The sequence below is a fragment of the Gorilla gorilla genome, chromosome 3 (genome assembly GCF_029281585.2).
Source record: "Gorilla gorilla gorilla isolate KB3781 chromosome 3, NHGRI_mGorGor1-v2.1_pri, whole genome shotgun sequence".
NCBI classification, from domain to species: Eukaryota; Metazoa; Chordata; class Mammalia; order Primates; family Hominidae; genus Gorilla; species Gorilla gorilla.
In genome coordinates, this window is record NC_073227.2 from 206218366 (window position 1) to 206237297 (window position 18932).

At 38.5% G+C, this 18932-nt stretch overlaps 1 protein-coding gene across 5 annotated transcripts in view; it reads left to right on the forward strand.

Moving 5' to 3' along the window:
• The window catches only part of SNX25 (sorting nexin 25), a 153691-nt gene that overhangs the window by 28455 nt on the left and 106304 nt on the right, over nt 1-18932 (forward strand). For all 5 annotated transcript variants that reach the window (XR_008679145.2, XM_004040702.4, XM_031010042.3 and 2 more), the window contains exon 2: nt 11464-11548. Coding sequence is in view for 4 of the 5 variants with exons in the window: in XM_031010042.3 (XP_030865902.2) it covers nt 11464-11548 (85 nt within the window). In the remaining variant the exon portion in view is untranslated. The remainder of the gene's footprint in view (nt 1-11463; nt 11549-18932) is intronic.

Here is an 18932-nt window from a genome sequence, read left to right on the forward strand (position 1 = left end):
AAATATACTTAAATTTCTCTTGTAATCAAATGGAGTGTGTTTTGTAAAGATCTTCAGATTTGAATCTTAGAAATTAGAGATAAAGCTCTTTTTTCTCACCATGAATCTAATTCTTCCAATTGAATGGAAAAACAACTTAAGTGTTGTTATTATTATTATTATTTTTAGATGGAGTGTGGCTCTGTCGCCCAGGCTGGAGTGCAGTGGCGCGATCTTGGCTCACTGTAAGCTCTGCCTCCTGGGTTCACACCATTCTCCTGCCTCAGCCTCCCGAGTAGCTGGGACTACAGGCACCTGCCACCATGCCCTGCTGATTTGTTTGTATTTTTAGTAGAGACGGGGTTTCACCATGTTAGCCAGGATGGTCTTGATCTCCTGACCTCGTGATCTGCCCGCCTCAGCCTCCCAAAGTGCTGGGATTACAGGCGTGAGCCACCGCGCCCAAAAACAACCTAAGTATTATTAACCGGCCTCAAAATCTGCTTCTATTGATCACTTAATAAAGATTATATATGCCTTTGTGTTAATACTTATTTTTCTTTTAGAAAGCAGGTTAATCACCAGGAAACATTACGAAAGGAATCTGCTATGAAAGTAAAATATGACAGCATGAGAGGTCATAACATCAATCCCATGTAATATAACTATAATCATTTTTCGGAAAGGAAATTAACATTGTTAAAAAGTTTAGGCTATGACTTTTGGAACCATAATAGTAACCTGTATCTCTGAACTGGTTTATAATTGTTAAAGCACTTTTATGTGCATATTATCCTTCTTCAAATGCATAATAATTCATTAATTTAAATAGTGCAGACATTATTATTTTACATTGACGTGACTCTCAGAGAGGTGGACATGTTCATTATAGCCCAGCAAGTTAATGGGGAATAATCAACTGCAGCTTCATTTATTCTGGGTTTTAACTGAGTGCTTTTGCCACTCTAATGTGATGTAATATGCTTTTGTCGTAGTAATAATAAGGGGATTATGCCCCAGCATGAAGCACATTTTAATTTCGTATTTGTTCAGAGAAAAGATCTAATGGTTTCATATCCCTTCATAGGATGTAGTCTCTCGGTCTGTCTTAATAGAGAATTGTCTTTCTTTATGGAAGTAGCAACAGAACCGGAATCATACATTTGATGCATGTAGGCATGGTTGGCCTTCGGCCTGGACACAAAACATACTTTGATACATGGTGTAATAAGCTACAGAACCTTCTGATCTAATCTGCCATTCATCTTTCTCTATGTTCATGTGAGGTAAAATCAGGATACAGATGTAGGCTTTTGGAAGCTGTGTTGGTCTTACTAAGTACCCCTCGGGAATAGAAGGCCCTGACCTGTGCCTTCACACGGCCTCTCTCTCTCTCGTTCATTACTCAGTTCTCCTTCTGGAGGTGCCCTGCTCAGAGGACCTGGGCTTTCAAGGGACATGGTTTAGGGTTGGCCAAAGAGGCTGAAAAGGGATTTTTCCAGTTCGCCTATGCATAATTTGTGCTTCAAGGCCAGAAAAGCTCAGAGTACCTCACCTCCCACCCCATTCTCTCCTTTGTTCCTTCAGTTTCTTCTCAGCTGATAAAAGACTCCCCTTTTGGCCGGTTGCAGTGGCTCACAACTATAATCCCAACATTTTGTGAAACCAAGGTGGGAGGATTGCTTGAGGACATGAATTCCAGACCAGCCTGGGCAACATAGTGAGACCCCTGCGTCTACAAAAAAAATAAAAATAAAAAATTAGCTGGGGTTGGTGTACACACCTGTAGTCACAGCTGTTTGGGAGGTTGAGGTGGGAGGATTACTTGAGCCCTGCTGAGTCTGTCCTGCAGACCCTGGCTGAGCAAGGGATGAAAGGAATATGCAGATGCAGGTATTTTGCATGAGTGTGGCTAGGGTACTGCTGGCACTAGGGGCCGAAGAGAGAGTGCAGTCCTGATAAACCAGAGCCGCTTGTATATGTTCAGTACAGATTTACTGACAAAGGCCTGGAGTCAACACAATCTGTGGGTAATTAACATTGTTGTCCCCCCTTGCAGGGAGCAGTCTGGTGTGCAGATGATCTAAGGTCGGTTTCTGGGCAACATAAGTAAATAAACTTATCTAGATAAACTCCTCTACATTCCCTTGCACCTACTTCTCACCCTCTGCCTCAGGGTAAGAGAATTAGCTGCCTTCAGCTTTATTCTCTCCCGAAGTTTTGCAAAACCTCCTGGCCTTCCAAGAAGGTTTGCATCTTTCCCTATAACTTTTTATAACTTTTCCCACCACCCTGACCAATCTCCTATAGTACCCAGGAGTTTGAGGCTGTAGTGAGCCATGACTGTGCCACTGCACTCCATCCAGCCTGGGCAACAGAGTGAGACCCTGACTGAAGAAAAAAAAGACTCCCCTGTGAAGCAAAAGAAAATTCTTGAGGCATTTAATCTTTTGAATCAAGTCAGAGTCCAAATCCACCTATATATTTTATAGACGCTTTTAGTATGTTTTAGAACATTTTTGGTGGTACCAATAGCATAACAGTGGCAACATTTTTTTATTTAAATAGAAAAAAAAGATGGAGACAAACTAAATATAGAATAAGAGAATAAATTATGATATAAGCTATTCAAAACATTGTCTGAGTCTTTTATTATTATAAAAGATATTCATGATAAAATACTGATTGTAAACAGCCAGATACAAAATTGTATGTATACCATGATCCCAATTTCTTTTAAAAAGTATACAGATGAAAAAGTTACCAATAATTTATTGTTGTCAGACATTGTTACAGTACTTGGTGTGTGTTAATTAATGCTCATATCAATTTTGTGAGGTAGGTACTATTGTTATCTCTATTTTACGTATGAGGAAAGTGATGTATGGAAAAGTAACTTGCCCAAGATTACATAGTAAGTGTTGGAATCACTGACAAGAAGGAAATGTACCAAAATGTTATTAGTGATCATCTGGATCATCATTATGAGTCAGTTTAATTCCTTACATCTATAATAGAGAATGTATTTCTGCTGTTTATGTGATTGGAAATAACAGTTTAAAAAGAAATTATAGCATTTTTGAAATTTAGAAAAACAGTAATATGAGAAAACTTGTAGGTTGAATTTTAAAGAATAGCTGCTCCTTCCTGTATCTAAAGTAGAAATTGTGCTTGACTAAGAGGGAAAAAAAAGACACAAATCCACTATTTTCTATTAATACACTCTCCCTAAATGATAACCTCTCAGTATCATGTTAACAATTTTCTGTTTTTTTTTTGATAAGGAAAGTAAGATATTCTTTAGTTCATGGTTCAGCACAATAAAAGCACAACTCAGGAAACTGTCAAACCAGGTTTTGTTTGGATACTTAAATGCTTTACGTCACAGCAAAACATCTCCAGGGAATGTGCACTTTCCTCTCTGTAAAGCACATCCTCAAAGGCAAAAATACTTCAAGAATTATGTGCTCTGTTATGCTGTGTCTTACTGGTTGCTTAACTTTTCAACCCCTCCGTGCTTTTATTTCTGCCCTTCCTGTGCCTTTAGAAAACCCCTCAATCAACCCACTTTGGATTGTTGAAAGTTGGTAAACATTTTGAGTTGTATTTGTGATACTGTCTGGTGGGCGCTCTAAGAGCTTTGTGAGAGCAGCCATTACAGACTAGACGCCCACGGCTTGAACATGGCTCAAAGTTTAGCCCAAACAGTGGCAGCCTGCAGAGTTTGTAATAACGTTGAATTAGTTGGAGATATCATCCAAAATTCATGACTTCTTTTTTTGTTGTTGTTGTTGGAAAAAAAAAAAATCAGGCCGGGTATGGTTGGTTGCTCGTGCCTGTAATCCCAGCACTTTGGGAGGCCGAGGTGGGCGGATCACCTGAGGTCAGGAGTTCGAGACCAGCCTGGCCAACATGGAGAAACCCCGTCTCTACTATAAATACAAAAATTAGCCGGGCGTGGTGGCACGTACCTGTAGTCCCAGCTACCCAGGAGGCTGAGGCAGGAGAATCACTTGAACTCAGGAGGCGGAGGTTGCAGTGAGCCGAGATCACACCACTGCACTCCAGTCTGGGCTACAGAGCGAGACTCCATCTCAAAAAAAAAAAAAAAAAAAAAAAAAATTAGAGCACCTAGCAGCACAGTAGTTGCAATCCCCTTCACACACTTAGAGTCCTTGTCAGGCCCCTATCATCTTTTTTTAGATCCCTGATATTATTTATTTGATCCTCCTGAGGCATATTAGCCCACATAAAAAGCAAGCTAGAGAGGGGAGTGGCTGGGTCAAGGACCTACCATTAGTAAATGGCAGAGTGGAGCCCGTTTGCCGTGGGAGCCTGTGTTCTTTCTCTTAACACGGCTGCTTGGCTTCCAGGTGGGGAGTGACACTGTTGCTCATGTCATGATCTTTTGTCAGAATCTTAATCATATTAGGTGTAGGTGGCCTTTCAGGTTTCTTAGTCCCTTCTCATCCTTCTGAGGAGGGATATGCGTATTTTCTTCATTTCTTTGGTTTTGAATAAATTAGTCTTTGAGGCTGAGGCAGAATATCGTTGTTTCGAAAGAGGTCCTGGTTTTGAGACTATCATAGTTTAAGAATGAGAGTATTAGTCATGAGATCCCAGTAGATTGTCAGATGCTGCGTATACTTGGAGAGACTCAGCCACGGGACGGCTCCATGTGGTTAATGATGATTTTTGGGGAGTTTGTGTCTGCTTTTGTAAGATGAACGATTTCGGTAGTTTTATAGGATATTACACCCGTCACCCCTTGAACTCTGTACAACTGTTTTCCTTTTCAAAATAGCACCAAAAATACATCAAACTTTTAAATGTATGTAATGGAGGTGAGAGACACTTGTTTATTTGAGAAGACCAGGTAATAGGCATGAAGAAAATTGCACGTTACAGGTTGGCTGCCCTGGCTTCCAGTGAGCAGTGTCCTACTTAAAAACAGTGGACAATGAGGTGTGTATGTTGGCTGGATTCCAGGGAGTTCCTGGTTGTTCAGTTGCTTCTGGTGTCTGAGTACTCAGGTTTCTCTGCCTGGCTTCTCTCTAGATGTTGTTTCCTCATAAGAGGGTCTGTAGTAGCCTTGACACAAAGACAGTTTGAGCGCATTACGGCTGGTACTCTGGAGTAAACAGAAAGCTGATATATATTCAGAAAAGGGTTTATTGATAAAACGTATGCGCTTTTTCATGCTGAGGATCTGTCACATATATTAGAGAAAAGTTTTCTGCCAGGTGCGGTGGCTCACACCTGTAATCCCAGCACTTTGGGAGGCCGAGGCGGGCAGATCACAAAGTCAGGAGATTGAGACAATCCTGGCCAACATGGTGAAACTCCGTCTCTACTAAAAATACAAAAAATTAGCTGGGCGTGGTGGTGGGCACCTGTAGTCCCAGCTACTTGGGAGGCTGAGGCAGGAGAATGGCTTGAACCCAGGACGCGGAGCTTGCAGTGAGCTGAGATCGCACCGCTGCACTCCAGCCTGGCGACAGAGTGAGACTCCGTCTCAAAAAGAAAAAAAAAAAAGCTTTCAAGTTTTGCTCTGTCTTTAGAAAAATATTCTGAAAATGTTCTTAAAATTTTCTCTCTCTGCAGAAAAACTCACTGGGTGATTAAAAATGATCTTGATACGTTGTTTTCAAATAGGTTTAAATCTTAAAATGAAGACAAAACTTTATTTTATTTTTGTTGTTGTTTTTTAAATCTTTTTTATTCTTTCTTTTTTTTGTTATTTCGGGTTTTTTTGTGTGTGTTTTTCACTTATTTTATTGAAATAGAAAATAAGGTGTACTTTTTTTTACAGGACAGCGGTCTGGCTCACCAAGAGCTTTTATGAGTTAATATTGTGATACAGATACTGAAAACTTAAAGCAAGAGTAGAGTACCCTGTCCTCGTTTCTGGACCAGGATACTGAAGATTATCAGTTATCCTTTGTGACAGTGGGCAAAGTACACGTATTTTTCTTTCATCTTTCCTAAAACAGGCATTTTAGGAAGGTGATTGTCAGGAAGAGGTTGTCTTTACCTGAAGCCTATACTAGCATAATAGAGTAAGTCTTTGGGGAAATCTGCCTTGTGAAGTTTCTTTTTTTCAAACCTATAACTAGGAGAATGAAGACAATTATTGTTTGGTTATCCTCAGAGCCACAGGAATTTATTCATGTTTTAAATTTGTTGAATTTTCATTAGCTTCTTTCTCTTTTTTTCTGAAATTTCATCTTGGGGAAAGTGATTAGTGGATTCTACCCTTTTGACCTGGAAGAAATAGAGTATGTAGTGGCTGCTCATTCAGACATGAGGAGATTCTGGCTTCAGAAATATTAAATCGGTAAAAAGGAATTTCCATGCAGAATGTGTACAGAAAACTTTTTCCTCTACTTTCATACCACAACAAACATAAACATAGAAGATTTTTGTGACCAAATGTGTGGGGTTTTTTTCCCCACACTCCAAGCAGCGGACACCAGCTGGGTGTCCTCTAATTGTTCCAGCATCGTCTACCTGGAGACAGTGTCAGAGCCCATAGATTAAGTGAAGCTCAGTCCCCAAGAGCCCTCAACCCCCCACCCCCAACATCAGTCTGTAAGTCTGGGCTGCTGGAATTTCTTACCAACCAGCTTCAATTTGAGGTGCCCATGAGCCCCCTTTGGGTTCAGTTAATTTGCTGGAGCAGCTCACAGAACTCAGGGAAACGCTTACTTACATTTACTGGTTTATTGTAGAAGATATTGCAAAGGATGCAGATGAAGAAATGCTATGGTGAGGTATGGGGGAGGGGTGCGGAGCTTTCATGCCCTCCCTGGGCACCACCCTCCAGGAACCTCACATGTTCAGCTGTCCCGAAGCTCACTGAGCCCTGTCCTCTGGAGCTTTCCTTCCTCTAGAGTATAGGGTGGGATCTCTGATGGGAGGGTCCTAAGACCCACAGTCAGAGAGGCAGGGGCCCCTGAGAGTAGAAGGAGGGCAGAAAAAGGTCAGAGACTTGCCCCCGAGGCCCAACACACCCAACATTATAACAAAAGACTGTAACAAGGGCTGTGGGAGTTAGGAGCCAGGAACCCTGGATGAAAACCAATATATATCATAACACTGCACATAGTAACCCAGTTATTTTTGGCCCATGAGTTGTTTTTTTCTCTCTCCTGTTCTCCTGGCTTACAGATTCTCCATCAGGTTATGGGGATGGGATAGGAACAAAGAACTGTTTTCTTTCTAGTAAGGGCCAGTGATTCCTAGCGGGTGGGGTGTGGGAACTTCAGAACCAGATTGGAAAATCAGATTGAAAGAATAATAGGTAGGGGTTTTGCTTAAATCGAGCTAAAATAGAAAACATTATTCTCATAAACCCATCTCCCCTGCAATTTGATTTTTATTATGGTAAAATACTTATAAAATTTGCTATCTGAACCATTTTTGAGTATACAGTTCAGTGATACTAAATGCATTTATAATGTTGTGCAACCGTTGCCACCATCTATCTCCGTAACTCTTTTCATCTTGTAAAGCTGAAACTCTGCTAGGCACGGTGACTCATGCTTGTAATCCCAGCACTTTGGGAGGCCTAGGTGGGAGGATCGCTTGAGGCCAGGAGTTCAAGACCAACCTGGGCAACATGGGGAAACTCCCATCTTTACAAAAAACTTAAAACATAGCGGGACACACACTTGTAGTTCTAGCTACTCAGGAGGCTGAGGGGGAAGGATTGCTTGAGCCAGGATATTGAGGCTACAGTGAGCCAAGATTGCACCACTGTACTCCAGCCTGGGTGGCACAGTGAGACCCTATCAAAAAACAAACAAAAAACCCCCCAAACTGAAACTCTATACCCATTAAACATTAACTCACCATTCTCCCCTTCCCCTAGCTCTTAGAGAAACCACCATTTTATCATTAAATAAACGAAAGGTCTTATTCAGATGTAGTCAGTAGTGACAAACATATGTTTGCATGTTACATGTAAGTATGAAGTAGCGAGATAAAAGAAATATACAGACACATGGCAAGAGGTAGTAGATCCGTAACTAGGAAGATAAAAAATAAGAATAAAAAATTAAAAGTTTTGAAGGAAGTTATAAAGATAGACACATATCCAAAGAATATGCTTCAGATATGCATGTACTGTCAGTCATATTCATACCCAGCCCTTACAGGCAGTTTCCATTTTAAGAACTCAAATTCAGGAACAACTCCTTTCTTTCTTTCTTTCTTTCTTTTTTGAGACAGTGTCTTGCTATGTTGCCCAGGCTGGAGTGCAGTGGTACAGTCATGGGTCACCGCAGCCTGCATCTCCTGGGCTCAGTCAGACCTCCTTCCTCACCCTCCTGAGTAGCTGGGACTACAGGTGCCTGCCACCAAGCCCAGCTAATTTTTTAAATTTTAGATGGGGTTTCACCATGTTAGCCAGGCTGGCCTCAAACTCCTGACCCCAAGTGATCCACCCACCTCTGCCTCCCGGAGTGCTGGGATTATAGGCGTGAGCCACCGCACCCGGCCAGGAACTTCTTCAATAAGTTTTTTGGCTTTGGTTTTATCATTTGATCAGTATTGTTCATTTAACTATTTGCCAAAGCATTGAGAAGTTGTGATTAAAATTATTTAGCAGTGTAGACCTCTGAAAGCATTTAACTCCATTAAATATTACCCCCAAAATTCGTAAGTTGTTTAAATATCTGCCTGATGTTTTAAAAGCAGTAGAATTTGAAAATTCCTCATTTCCTCCATTTTTTTCTGTGAACTAAATGAAAAATGTTAAATTTCAATAAAATCTAGACCATTTATTTAATTTCATAGAGAGCTACCCAGAAACTAGAAAATAGTTTTAAAAGGTCACATGATTTTCTTTTATGCATTAAATGTCTTTATATATGATTATGATTAAGATTTTTAAAAAATTCCTTTGGAAAATGTTGAATGCTATATATTAATTTGAGCATAAAGGAATGTCTTTTGTTTCTTGGGTGCAACATGTACATCTTAAGGTTTTAAAAAAAAATTCCACTAAGAAATCTTGAATCTATGGCTTTTTTCCTCTTTTTTTATAAGGTCACCAGGAGACTTTTGTTTGTTTTTAATAACAGTAAGCACGAGCAGGGATGACATCCTTGGCACTTGATTGTAGATACCATGAGACTAATCAAGGACTGGAAATTCTGCACTCCCAGTTGGGTGGCCTGGGGCTGTGGGATTGATTGCATCTGTGCTGGTCTGGCCTCTGCTTGAGAACGAAGTGGTTCTCCACACTTGTTTGTAGCATGAGGGCGACAGTAACATTAGCCTTTTAGCTCTCCAAGTCATGTGGCAGTGCTGGTCAAGAACTTGTAATATTTCTCACGTGAAAAAAAAATGTTCTGCAATTTTTTTTGTTTCTTTTTTTCCTTCCAAACCAGTAAGTAGACCCCAATTACATTGTATATGCTTTTGATTACGGTGATATGTGATCAAGTAAAAAAATCCTCTTTTTAATGTAGTCTCACTAGCAAGATAGTGGGGTTTTCATTCTATAGTCTCTCCTTTAAGAAAAAAAATGCCAAGCAGTATCTTTTTTTTTTCTCCCAGACAGAGTCTTGCTCTCTCAGGCTGGAGTGCTGTGGCGAGATCTCAACTCACTGCAACCTACATCTCCTGGGTTCAAGCTATTCTCATGCCTCAGCCTGCCGAGTAGCTGGGATTACAGGTGCCTGCCACCACGCCCAGCTAATTTTTGTATTTTTAGTAGAGACGGGGGTCTCACTGTGTTGGCCAGGCTGGACTCAAACTCCTGACCTCAAGTGATCCACCAGCCTCGGCCTCCCAAAGTGCTAGGATCATAAGCATAAGCCACTGCACACAGCCCAAAGCGGTATCTTTATATAGTTATTTTTAACATCACTTGCTGTTATACAGACACACATAGACTTAAAATTCTATACCTCCACCTAGAGGAAGCCACTTTTAAAAGTGTCTGTGCTTGCAAACATTTTCCCATCATAGAAAACTTTCCATGAAGGTATATATGTATCCCTAAAGCATTCTTTTTAATGGTATACCAATAATTTATTTAACTCTTTGACTATTGACGTATATATAAAAACTTGCGTTACTTCCAATTTTTTTTGCCCCTGTAATTAATATACCAGTAAAATTCCTTATACATGTACTTTTTTGGATTTCCATTGGGCAGAGTCCTAGGAGTGGCATTGCAGAATAAAAAGTCCTTTAGGCCGGGTGCGGTGGCTCACGCTTGTAATCCCAGCACTTTGGGAGGCCGAGGCAGGTGATCACATGAGGTCAGGAGTTCGAGACCAGCCTGGCCAACATGGCAAAAACCCATCTCTACTAGAAATAAAAAATTAGCTGGGTGTGGTGTCGTGGGCCTGAAGTCCCAGCTACTCTGGAGGCTGAGGCAGGAGAATCGCTTGAACCTGGGAGGCGGAGGTTGCAGTGAGCTGAGTGGTTGCAGTGAGCACCACAGCACTCCGGCCTGGGCAACATGTGAGACTCAAAAATTTTGATATATGTGGCTCAGTTGCCTTCTTAAAAGCTTGTAGAAATAGATATTTCCCCCAACAATATATGAAAACAACCATTTCCCTGTGTCCTTGTGAACATTAAGATAGGTGAGTCCTTTCCGCTGCTTTGGCAGTCTGATGGTATCTCATTGCTCTAATTTGCATTCCTCTAATAAAAAAGGGGATTGCATTTTTTTGTCATACATTTATTGGTCATTTGTTTATCTTTTATGATTTCCCTTTCAACTTCTTTGGTTTTCTTTTGAGTTATTTTCTTATTTTTGGAGTCTCTGTATATTTAATGATAGTTCTTTGTTACATTGTTACAGATACTGTCTCCTAGTCTATCATTTATATTTCGTTTGCATCATCTTTTGTGAAACAATAATTTTGTATTTTAGGTAGTCGGATTTGTCATTTTTCTCCCCTTCATACCATTTGGATTTTGTGTTTTATTTTAGAGAAGGCTTTTCCATTCCAAGATTATAAAAAGCTGCTCCCTTATTTCCTCTTAATTCTTTTTTAGCTTAAAACATGTTTAGCTGTTTAATCTTTTTGGAGTTATTTATATACAAAATGTAAGACCGTAACCTTTTATTCCCATGTGAATATCAAATTATTCCAACATCATTTACTGAGTAGTGTGTGGTTTTTATCGTTAATTTCAAATTCTTCTTAAGAAAATTATGTTCTTCATTTGCACATATATAGCTACATCGGTTTGTTTACTCCCTACCATTGTGTTGATTTATTTATTCCTATACAGTCATTATACTGTTTTGATATCTGGTAGGGAAAATCCTTCCTTAATTTTTTTTCCGAAAAATTTTAACCTTAACCATTTATTTACTTTTGTGGAAAAACTTCTGTTATTCGTTAAGCCTTATCTTAATGCTTGTTTAGATGGCATTTCATACCTTTGGTTTTGTTTTTTTATGTGATTTATTCATTCAGTAATCTGCTTTGTATTTTTTTCCTTTCATTTCAGAGTCCTGTGTATGGAAACTCACACGAGTCAGCTCAGTCTAGAAGGGTAGTAATTTCTCATAATATGGATAAAGCTCTGAAAGAAGGTAAGGATTAAATGAGAGTATATAATTACCATGTAAAGCAATTCATTATGTTCTAAGAGGAAAATAATAATCTCCAGCAAATTTATTCTTCTTGTCTGCATGTAGCGTTAGGAATTTTTTCTTCATGAGTTTGTATTTGATGACTAAGTACATCCATGTTTTGTTTGCATGTGAGGGATTTACACGTTTGTTGAGTAGGAATTTCCAGATCATGTGAAACTAGCCAGCCATGTAGAGCTAATTCCATCATATGAAGCACAGATCTGTTCTCTCTTTTCTAAAATGGGTTTTAGGAATTTTTTTTTTCTTCTAACTATAACCTAGACAAGGTATGTTGGGATAAATAGACTCAGGCTCACTCATAGATAAACCAGTTAAACCCAACTAAGTGATAGTAGTCTTTCAGAGGAGTGAGTTTACAATGAAGCTTGTCTTGAAAAAGGCAGAAGCAGGGTGGTGGAAGGCAAAATATGGCTATGTCTGGAAGTGGGAATAAGTAAGTGTACTTTTAAATATTAAAATTTTAAAAAATATATTTTGAACATCAAATTAAGGTTTAAGAAAGATTTTAAATATCAAATTTCTAAAAACATTGACAGTTTCAGTTAATTTTCAGAAAACAAGTCATGAGTTTATCAGGTGAATATATGATGTTAGACGTGAAGTTAAGAGAGCTGAATAAGTGATATGTACATATATGTGTTTTACTCATCATAGTTCACAAAAATCACCATATCAAAATCTGAAAATGAGAGTACTATATCAGTACAGAAACAGTTTGAAATTGTGTGGATTCACAGAATTTTAGACCTTTGGGGACATAATTGAATTTTAAAAAATACTTCTATTAGTAGTTAAAGTACAACTTATAAAACTTACTGGATTCAAAATTTGGCAATTATTCATAATCTTTAAAGTATGACTTATAAAACTTACTGGATTTAAAATTTGGCAATTATTCATAATCTCATAATCATGATTTTTAGAGTACAGGATTGGCTGGGTGTGGTGGCTCATGCCTGTAATCCTAGCATTTTGGGAGACTGAGGTGGGTGAATTGCTTGAGCCCAGGAGTCCAGCCTGGGCAACATGGTGAAACTCTGTCTCTGCAAAAAATACAAAAATTAACTGGGAGTGGTGGCACATGCCTGTAGTCCTAGCTCCTTGGGAGGCTGAAGTGGGAGGATTGCTTGAGCCCGAGAGGCAGAGATTTGCAGTGAGCCTAGATTGCACCACTGCACTCCAGCCTGGGCAACACAATGAGACTCTGTCTCAAAAAAAAATGTACAGGATTTATTCTTAATTGCTTTTATTGAGGTAAAATTTACATACTTTGAAATGTACAAATCTTAATTATACAATTCAGTAATTTTCATAAATGTGCATAACTGTATAACCACCTCATTCAAAATATTGAACATTTCCATCATTCTAGAAAATCTGCCTCATGCTCCCCTTTGATCAACACCCACCCTTCATGGTATCACTTCATTTTACCTTTTCTAAAACTTTATGGAAATGGAACCATACAGTGTGTATTCTTTTATGCCTGGCCTCTTTCACTCAGCATAATGTTTTTAGATTCATCCATATTGTGTATATCAGTTTATTCTTTGTTACTTTTGGGTGGGTGGTATTCCATTACAGTGATACAACTATGACAATATGTTTACCCTTTCTCCTGTGGGACATCTGGGTTATTTCTAAGTTTTGGAAAGTTAGTCAATACAGTTGCTATCAACAGATATTTCAGTGGACATATGTTTTTATTTCTCTTGGATAAATAGGAGTAGAATTGCTGAGCCATAGGATAGTTGTATGTTTAACTTTATAATAAATTACCAAACGGTATTCCAAAATGATTGTCTCTTTTTAGACTCTCACCAGCAGTTTATGAGAGTTCCGGTTGTCTCATATTACCGCCAACATTTGCTGTTGCTTTGTTCCTCTTCTAGCCATTCTGATGGGTGTATCTTACTGTGGCCTTAAATTGCATACCCCTACTGACTATGATATTAAACACCTTTTCATGTGTTATTGACAATTTTCAGATTTTTATTTGTGATGTGTCTATGCAAGTCTTTTTTAAACTTATAATTTATTTATAGTTTTTAAAATATCTGGATTCATGTCTTTTGTTAGATGTAGATACAGAAGATTTTTCTCCTAGTTTGTGAGTTGCCTTTTGTTTTCTTAATGCTATCTTTGAGTGGATGTTTTCAAGTTTGATAAAGTCCAATTTACCAATCTTTTTTTCCTCTCTGTTCTTTAGATAGATAGGATGATGATGATTTTTTTCAAGTTCACCAATTTTTTTTTCTGTCTCATCTCCATTCTGTAGTTAAGTGCATCCAGTGAAATTTTTATTGCACACTTTGTGCTTTTCATGTGTAGAATTTCCATTTGGTTCTTTTTTCTTGTTGTTTCTGCAATGTTTGCTTTTCTGCTGAGATTCTCTCGTCTGTCAATTATTATGACATTTTTATTTTTAATTTCTTGAACATATTTTGTAGTAGCTGCTTTAAAGTTCTTTTATGCTAATTCCAACATCCGGGCTATCTTGATGTTGGTTTCTGTTAATGGCTTTTTCTCTTGACTAGATGTCACTTTTTGGGGGTTTCTTCTGATGTCCAGTTGTTTTTGATTGTATACTGGACAGTGTGGATGCTGCTTTTTAGATATTCTAGATTCTGTTATCTTCCTCTGAAGAGGTTTTCAGTATGCAGTTTAATTAATGGCTGATCACCTTGAAGATACTTGGTTTTATACATTTTCTGAGGATGGATGTGTTTGGATTTTGTCCTTCATCTAAAGTGAGTCCCTCAGTCCGAGGACATAGACTTAAATCCTCTGGCTCATGGCCTTTCCACAATTGCAATGGAAAGCCCAACACCATTAGTGGAATTCTAGCTCCAAACTCTGTCTCCCTGGTGGACAGTAGTTGGAGTATCTGCTCAGCTCTTTGAGTCTTCCAGCTGTTGCTTTCCACTGGTCTCCTGTAGTCTTACCCCTATACATGTGTAGTTCACAGTTGGCAATGAATTTGAGAATCTGTACCCAGATTTCATGGTGTTTATTTCTTGCCTTTATTTTCAGCAGCCCTGGTAACTCTTAAATCTGTTTCCTGATATATTAAAAAAAAAACACACACAAAAGACATTCTCTTCCAGTTTACTGCCTGTACCTCCTAAGACTGCAGTTGCCTTTAGGGAGAAGCTGTGTGTAAACATGGATCTTACCTAGTGCCATTCCTTTCTTTCAATAATAGATTCCCTTCTAATTGCTAAGTTTGGTTGCTCTCAGTGCTTTTCAATACAGATGGTTCCTGATTTATGATAGTTCAGTTTATGGTTTTTTTTTTTTTACTTTTGTGGGGTGGGATGGGGGTGTTATTAGGATGCAACTCCATCATAAGCTGAGGAACATCTGTAGTTTTTAAATTTTTTTTTCCAGATTTCCAAATTATTTTCTATAGGAAGGTTAGTCTGATATAAGCTATTCTACCACCCCTGGAATTAGAACTCTGTCCTTAATATTAAAAAAATTTTAATTGTGTTAAAATAGACATAACATAAAATTTATCATTATAACCATTTTAAGTGTATAGTTCAATAATGTTTTGTTGTGTGTGTGTGTGTGTGTGTGTGTGTGTGTGACACAGAGTCTTGCTCTGTTGCCCAGGCTGGAGTGCAGTGGCATGATCTTGGCTCACTGCAACCTCTGCCTCCTGGGTTCAAGCAGTTCTTGTGCCTCAGCCTCCCAAGTAGCTGAGATTACAGGCACACACCACCATGCCCAGCTAATTTTTGTATTTTTAGTAGAGACATTGTTTCACCATGTTGGCCAGGCTGGTCTCTAACTCCTGACCTCAAGTGATCCGCTTGCCTCGGCCTCCCAAAGTGCTGGGATTATAGGCATGAGCCCCCGCACCCGGCCTTAGTTCAGTAATGTTAAGTACATCCACATTATCATGCAACCAATCTCTAGAACTGTTTTCATCTTGCAAAACTGAAACTCTTTACTTATTAAGTGACAACCCCTTTCTCTTCCTCCAGCCCGTGGTAACCACTGTTCTACTTTTTGTCCCTATGAATTTGACTACTCTAAGTATCTTACCTAAGTGGAATCATATAGTATTTGTCTTTTTGTGTTTGGCTTATTTTACTTAATGTCCTCAGGTTTCATCCATATTGTAGCATGTGACAGGATTTCCTTCCATTTTCAGGCTGAATGATATTCCATTGCGTGTGTGTGTGTGTGTGTGTGCGCGCGCCACATTTTGTTTATCCATTCACTCATCAGTGGACACTTGGGTTGCTTTCCACCTTTTGGCTGTTGTAATTGATGCTGCTGTGAACATGAGTGTCTTTAATTTTTGAAGACTTAGAAATTTCTCTGTACTTAGACGTGACCTTTATTTTAGACCAGTTTGTTTCAGAAGTACTTGTGGGGAAAAAAAAAGACAGGATAAGAGTTGAGGCTTACTTGGCAAAAACATTATCCTGAAGCTAATTTCTATTCAGTGATTTCTTCTGAAAGGAAAATGTTTTCCAAAGCCTTTGGGTAAGCGTTTCAGTTTATTATACTTTGCTTTTTTTTTCTTTTTTTTAACCACATTCTTAATGTTCACAATTTTTTTTACCTGTCCTTTGCTTTAAAGTGGTTTTCAGGGAAAAGCTGCTGAAGTTCAGCATTATATAAGCTAAACAAAAGGAGAGCTAGTAGCTGCTAGAAAGTTAGTTATTGGGAGTAAAATTCATGCATTTGGCAGTAGTTCTTCAACAGCAACAACAACAACAAACAAAACTAGAATCACCTTCCAAGAAAAATTTGACCAGTTAATTTTATGGAGAATTAGAATCTAGAAATGTATATTGAGAAGGCTAAGAGGTTTCATCAGCATGTAGAAAATCTTTAGTGGTTATAATTTGCATCTCTGGAGCGGTTTGATTTACATTTCTAAACCCGGCACCAATATATTTAATTGGAATTCAGAATGTTATTAACTAGCTATAATAGATTTAATATTAATCAAATTGAGGGTCTCTGTACATTTGCAAAACATTAAACAATATACTTGTTAAGGCTGTAGTAATTTGAGTTCAGTTATACTAAATGCTTATGAAATACCTAAAAATCTCCTCCTTGGAAGCTAATTTAAACTAGGGAACATTATGGTACCATTTTATCTTTATATATCTATTTTATTGCTTTTAGAGTGTGTAATTTAAAAACATTTAAAGAGTTAAGTACCACATAAGGCATGTGTGTGTGTCTGCATGTATACATGTTCTACATGTTTGTGTGTAGATATTTTTGTCACTAAATTTGTGCTTGTGTTGTAGCTTAGTATAAGTTAGGATTTAAGTCTTTACCGATTGAATTACAAAGAAGAAAGAAGTAATAGTCAAAAATGCAGAGCAAAATAATATACTCCAGCTTTCTGTGGAACAATATGAAATACTAAAGCTACAAATGCTGGAAGTTAAATGGCACACTTGAGGAAAGTGATCAAAGCATATGACTGCTCTGTTTTGTTAGCCAGTTTAAAATGTAAAACTATATTTTAGGGGTTCAGATCTAATATGAATGAACTCTTCTTTTTGAGAAGGCAGAACAGTTACCCTTCTGTACCAGATAGCTTCAGAAGTTTCTCCAAAAGCTGCATTTACCAGAAAACTGACAGAAGATAGGAAAAAGAAGACTTCTAAAAATCTTTTTGACTTACTATTAAATCTCAATAGATCTATTGCCTAATTTTCACTAGCCTGCCCTAAACCATCTCTGATGTGGACCAGATAATTTAATTGTATAATTATTGAGTACATGCTGTTTGTTCAGTGGTGTGTTCAATGTTAAATTGAAAGTTCTTGAATTGAAAATATAATTCTTTTTCAAGACCTTGGGGATGCTGACCTCAGACTGTCTTATAAAAGACCCTGTCTGCCACACAGAAAACTCCGAAAAACAACAAAACCCCAGACGCTGCACACAAAAAAACCCACTGTCTGAATATCTTAGAATTAAATACCGTTACCCTCATTTTTTGCAATTAATGTTACATGTACATTTCAGACTTTTTTTTTGTCTTTTCTTTTCTTTTTTTTTTGAGACCAAGTCTTACTCTGTTGCCCAGGCTGGAGTGCAGTGGCATGATCTCAGCTCACTGTAACCTCCGCCTCCCGGGTTCAAGTGATTCTTGTGCCTCAGCCTCCCGAGTTGCTTGGGACTACAGGCATGAGCTACCACGCCCGGCTAATTTTTGTATTTTTAGTAGAGATGGGGTTTCACCATGTTGGCCAGGCTTTTCTTGAATTCCTGAGCTCAGGTGATCCACCGGCCTTGGCCTCCCAAAGTGCTGGGATTACAGGCGTGAGCCACCATGCCCAGCCTACATATACATTTCAAAGTGAGCACATTTCAGCTAGTTTTAATTGGCTCTTAATGCTTTTCTGAATTTCAGTGGTAAATATGCCTATAAGTAATTGTTATACACAGGGTCATAACTTGAAAACAATCATGACAGCGGAAAATACTGCAAGGTCATTGTCAAAGTATAACAGAAGTTTTATGGAGAACAGAACTTTTATGTAGAACTTTTAACAGCTTTGGAACAGGTCCTAGATAAGGCAAACCTTATGTGGTAGTCTTTTTTCCAAGGCCCACCGTATGGCTGTTCCAGATGTCTGGCTGCCTGGGAATTAGATGGTGGCACAGAGGAAGCAAGGCTCGCATGACTTTTCCCACCCTTTAGAAAGCTCAACTCATCGAGTTCTAGTTCATGCTCTTCTCCCAGTGGCATGCAATATGTATACTTTTTTTTTTGTTTGGTAAATAAATAGCTCTATCAATCACGTAAACTAATAACCCCAAATCTTTCCAGAAGATAACTTTGCATTGCATTTTAAAACTTTACAAACCATAAAAGACCATCTAAATGAACAATAGAATTGTTGCTGTTGTTGTTTATCATTGTCATTAGACAAGTTTCTGGTTGAATGAGGACTGTCTCTTTGTTCTAAGAGACCTAGGCGTGGACTTTCATGATCCATGGGGCTCTACCTCATGGGCAGGACATGTATCTCTGAATTGCATTTCTAAATTGCTCCGGGGAAAAGGCAAGGGTGGAAAAAATGGCCCTCTTGAAGCTCTCTTTCTTATACTGTTTACTTAGCTCCTTCCTTGTTCTGAAAATTTGTGGGTAGCGATTACCTAACATCCTGTTGTCTAGACCAACGCGGGAGCCTTTTAACTTGTGTCCTCATCTATAGTTTTTCTCTACTTTGTTACCCTAAATCCTGTTTTCAGGTTAACCTAACTAAAACTAAAGTTCCAATCATGTTACTTCATTCTCTCTCATCTCCAGTGGCCTCCTTTTTACCTA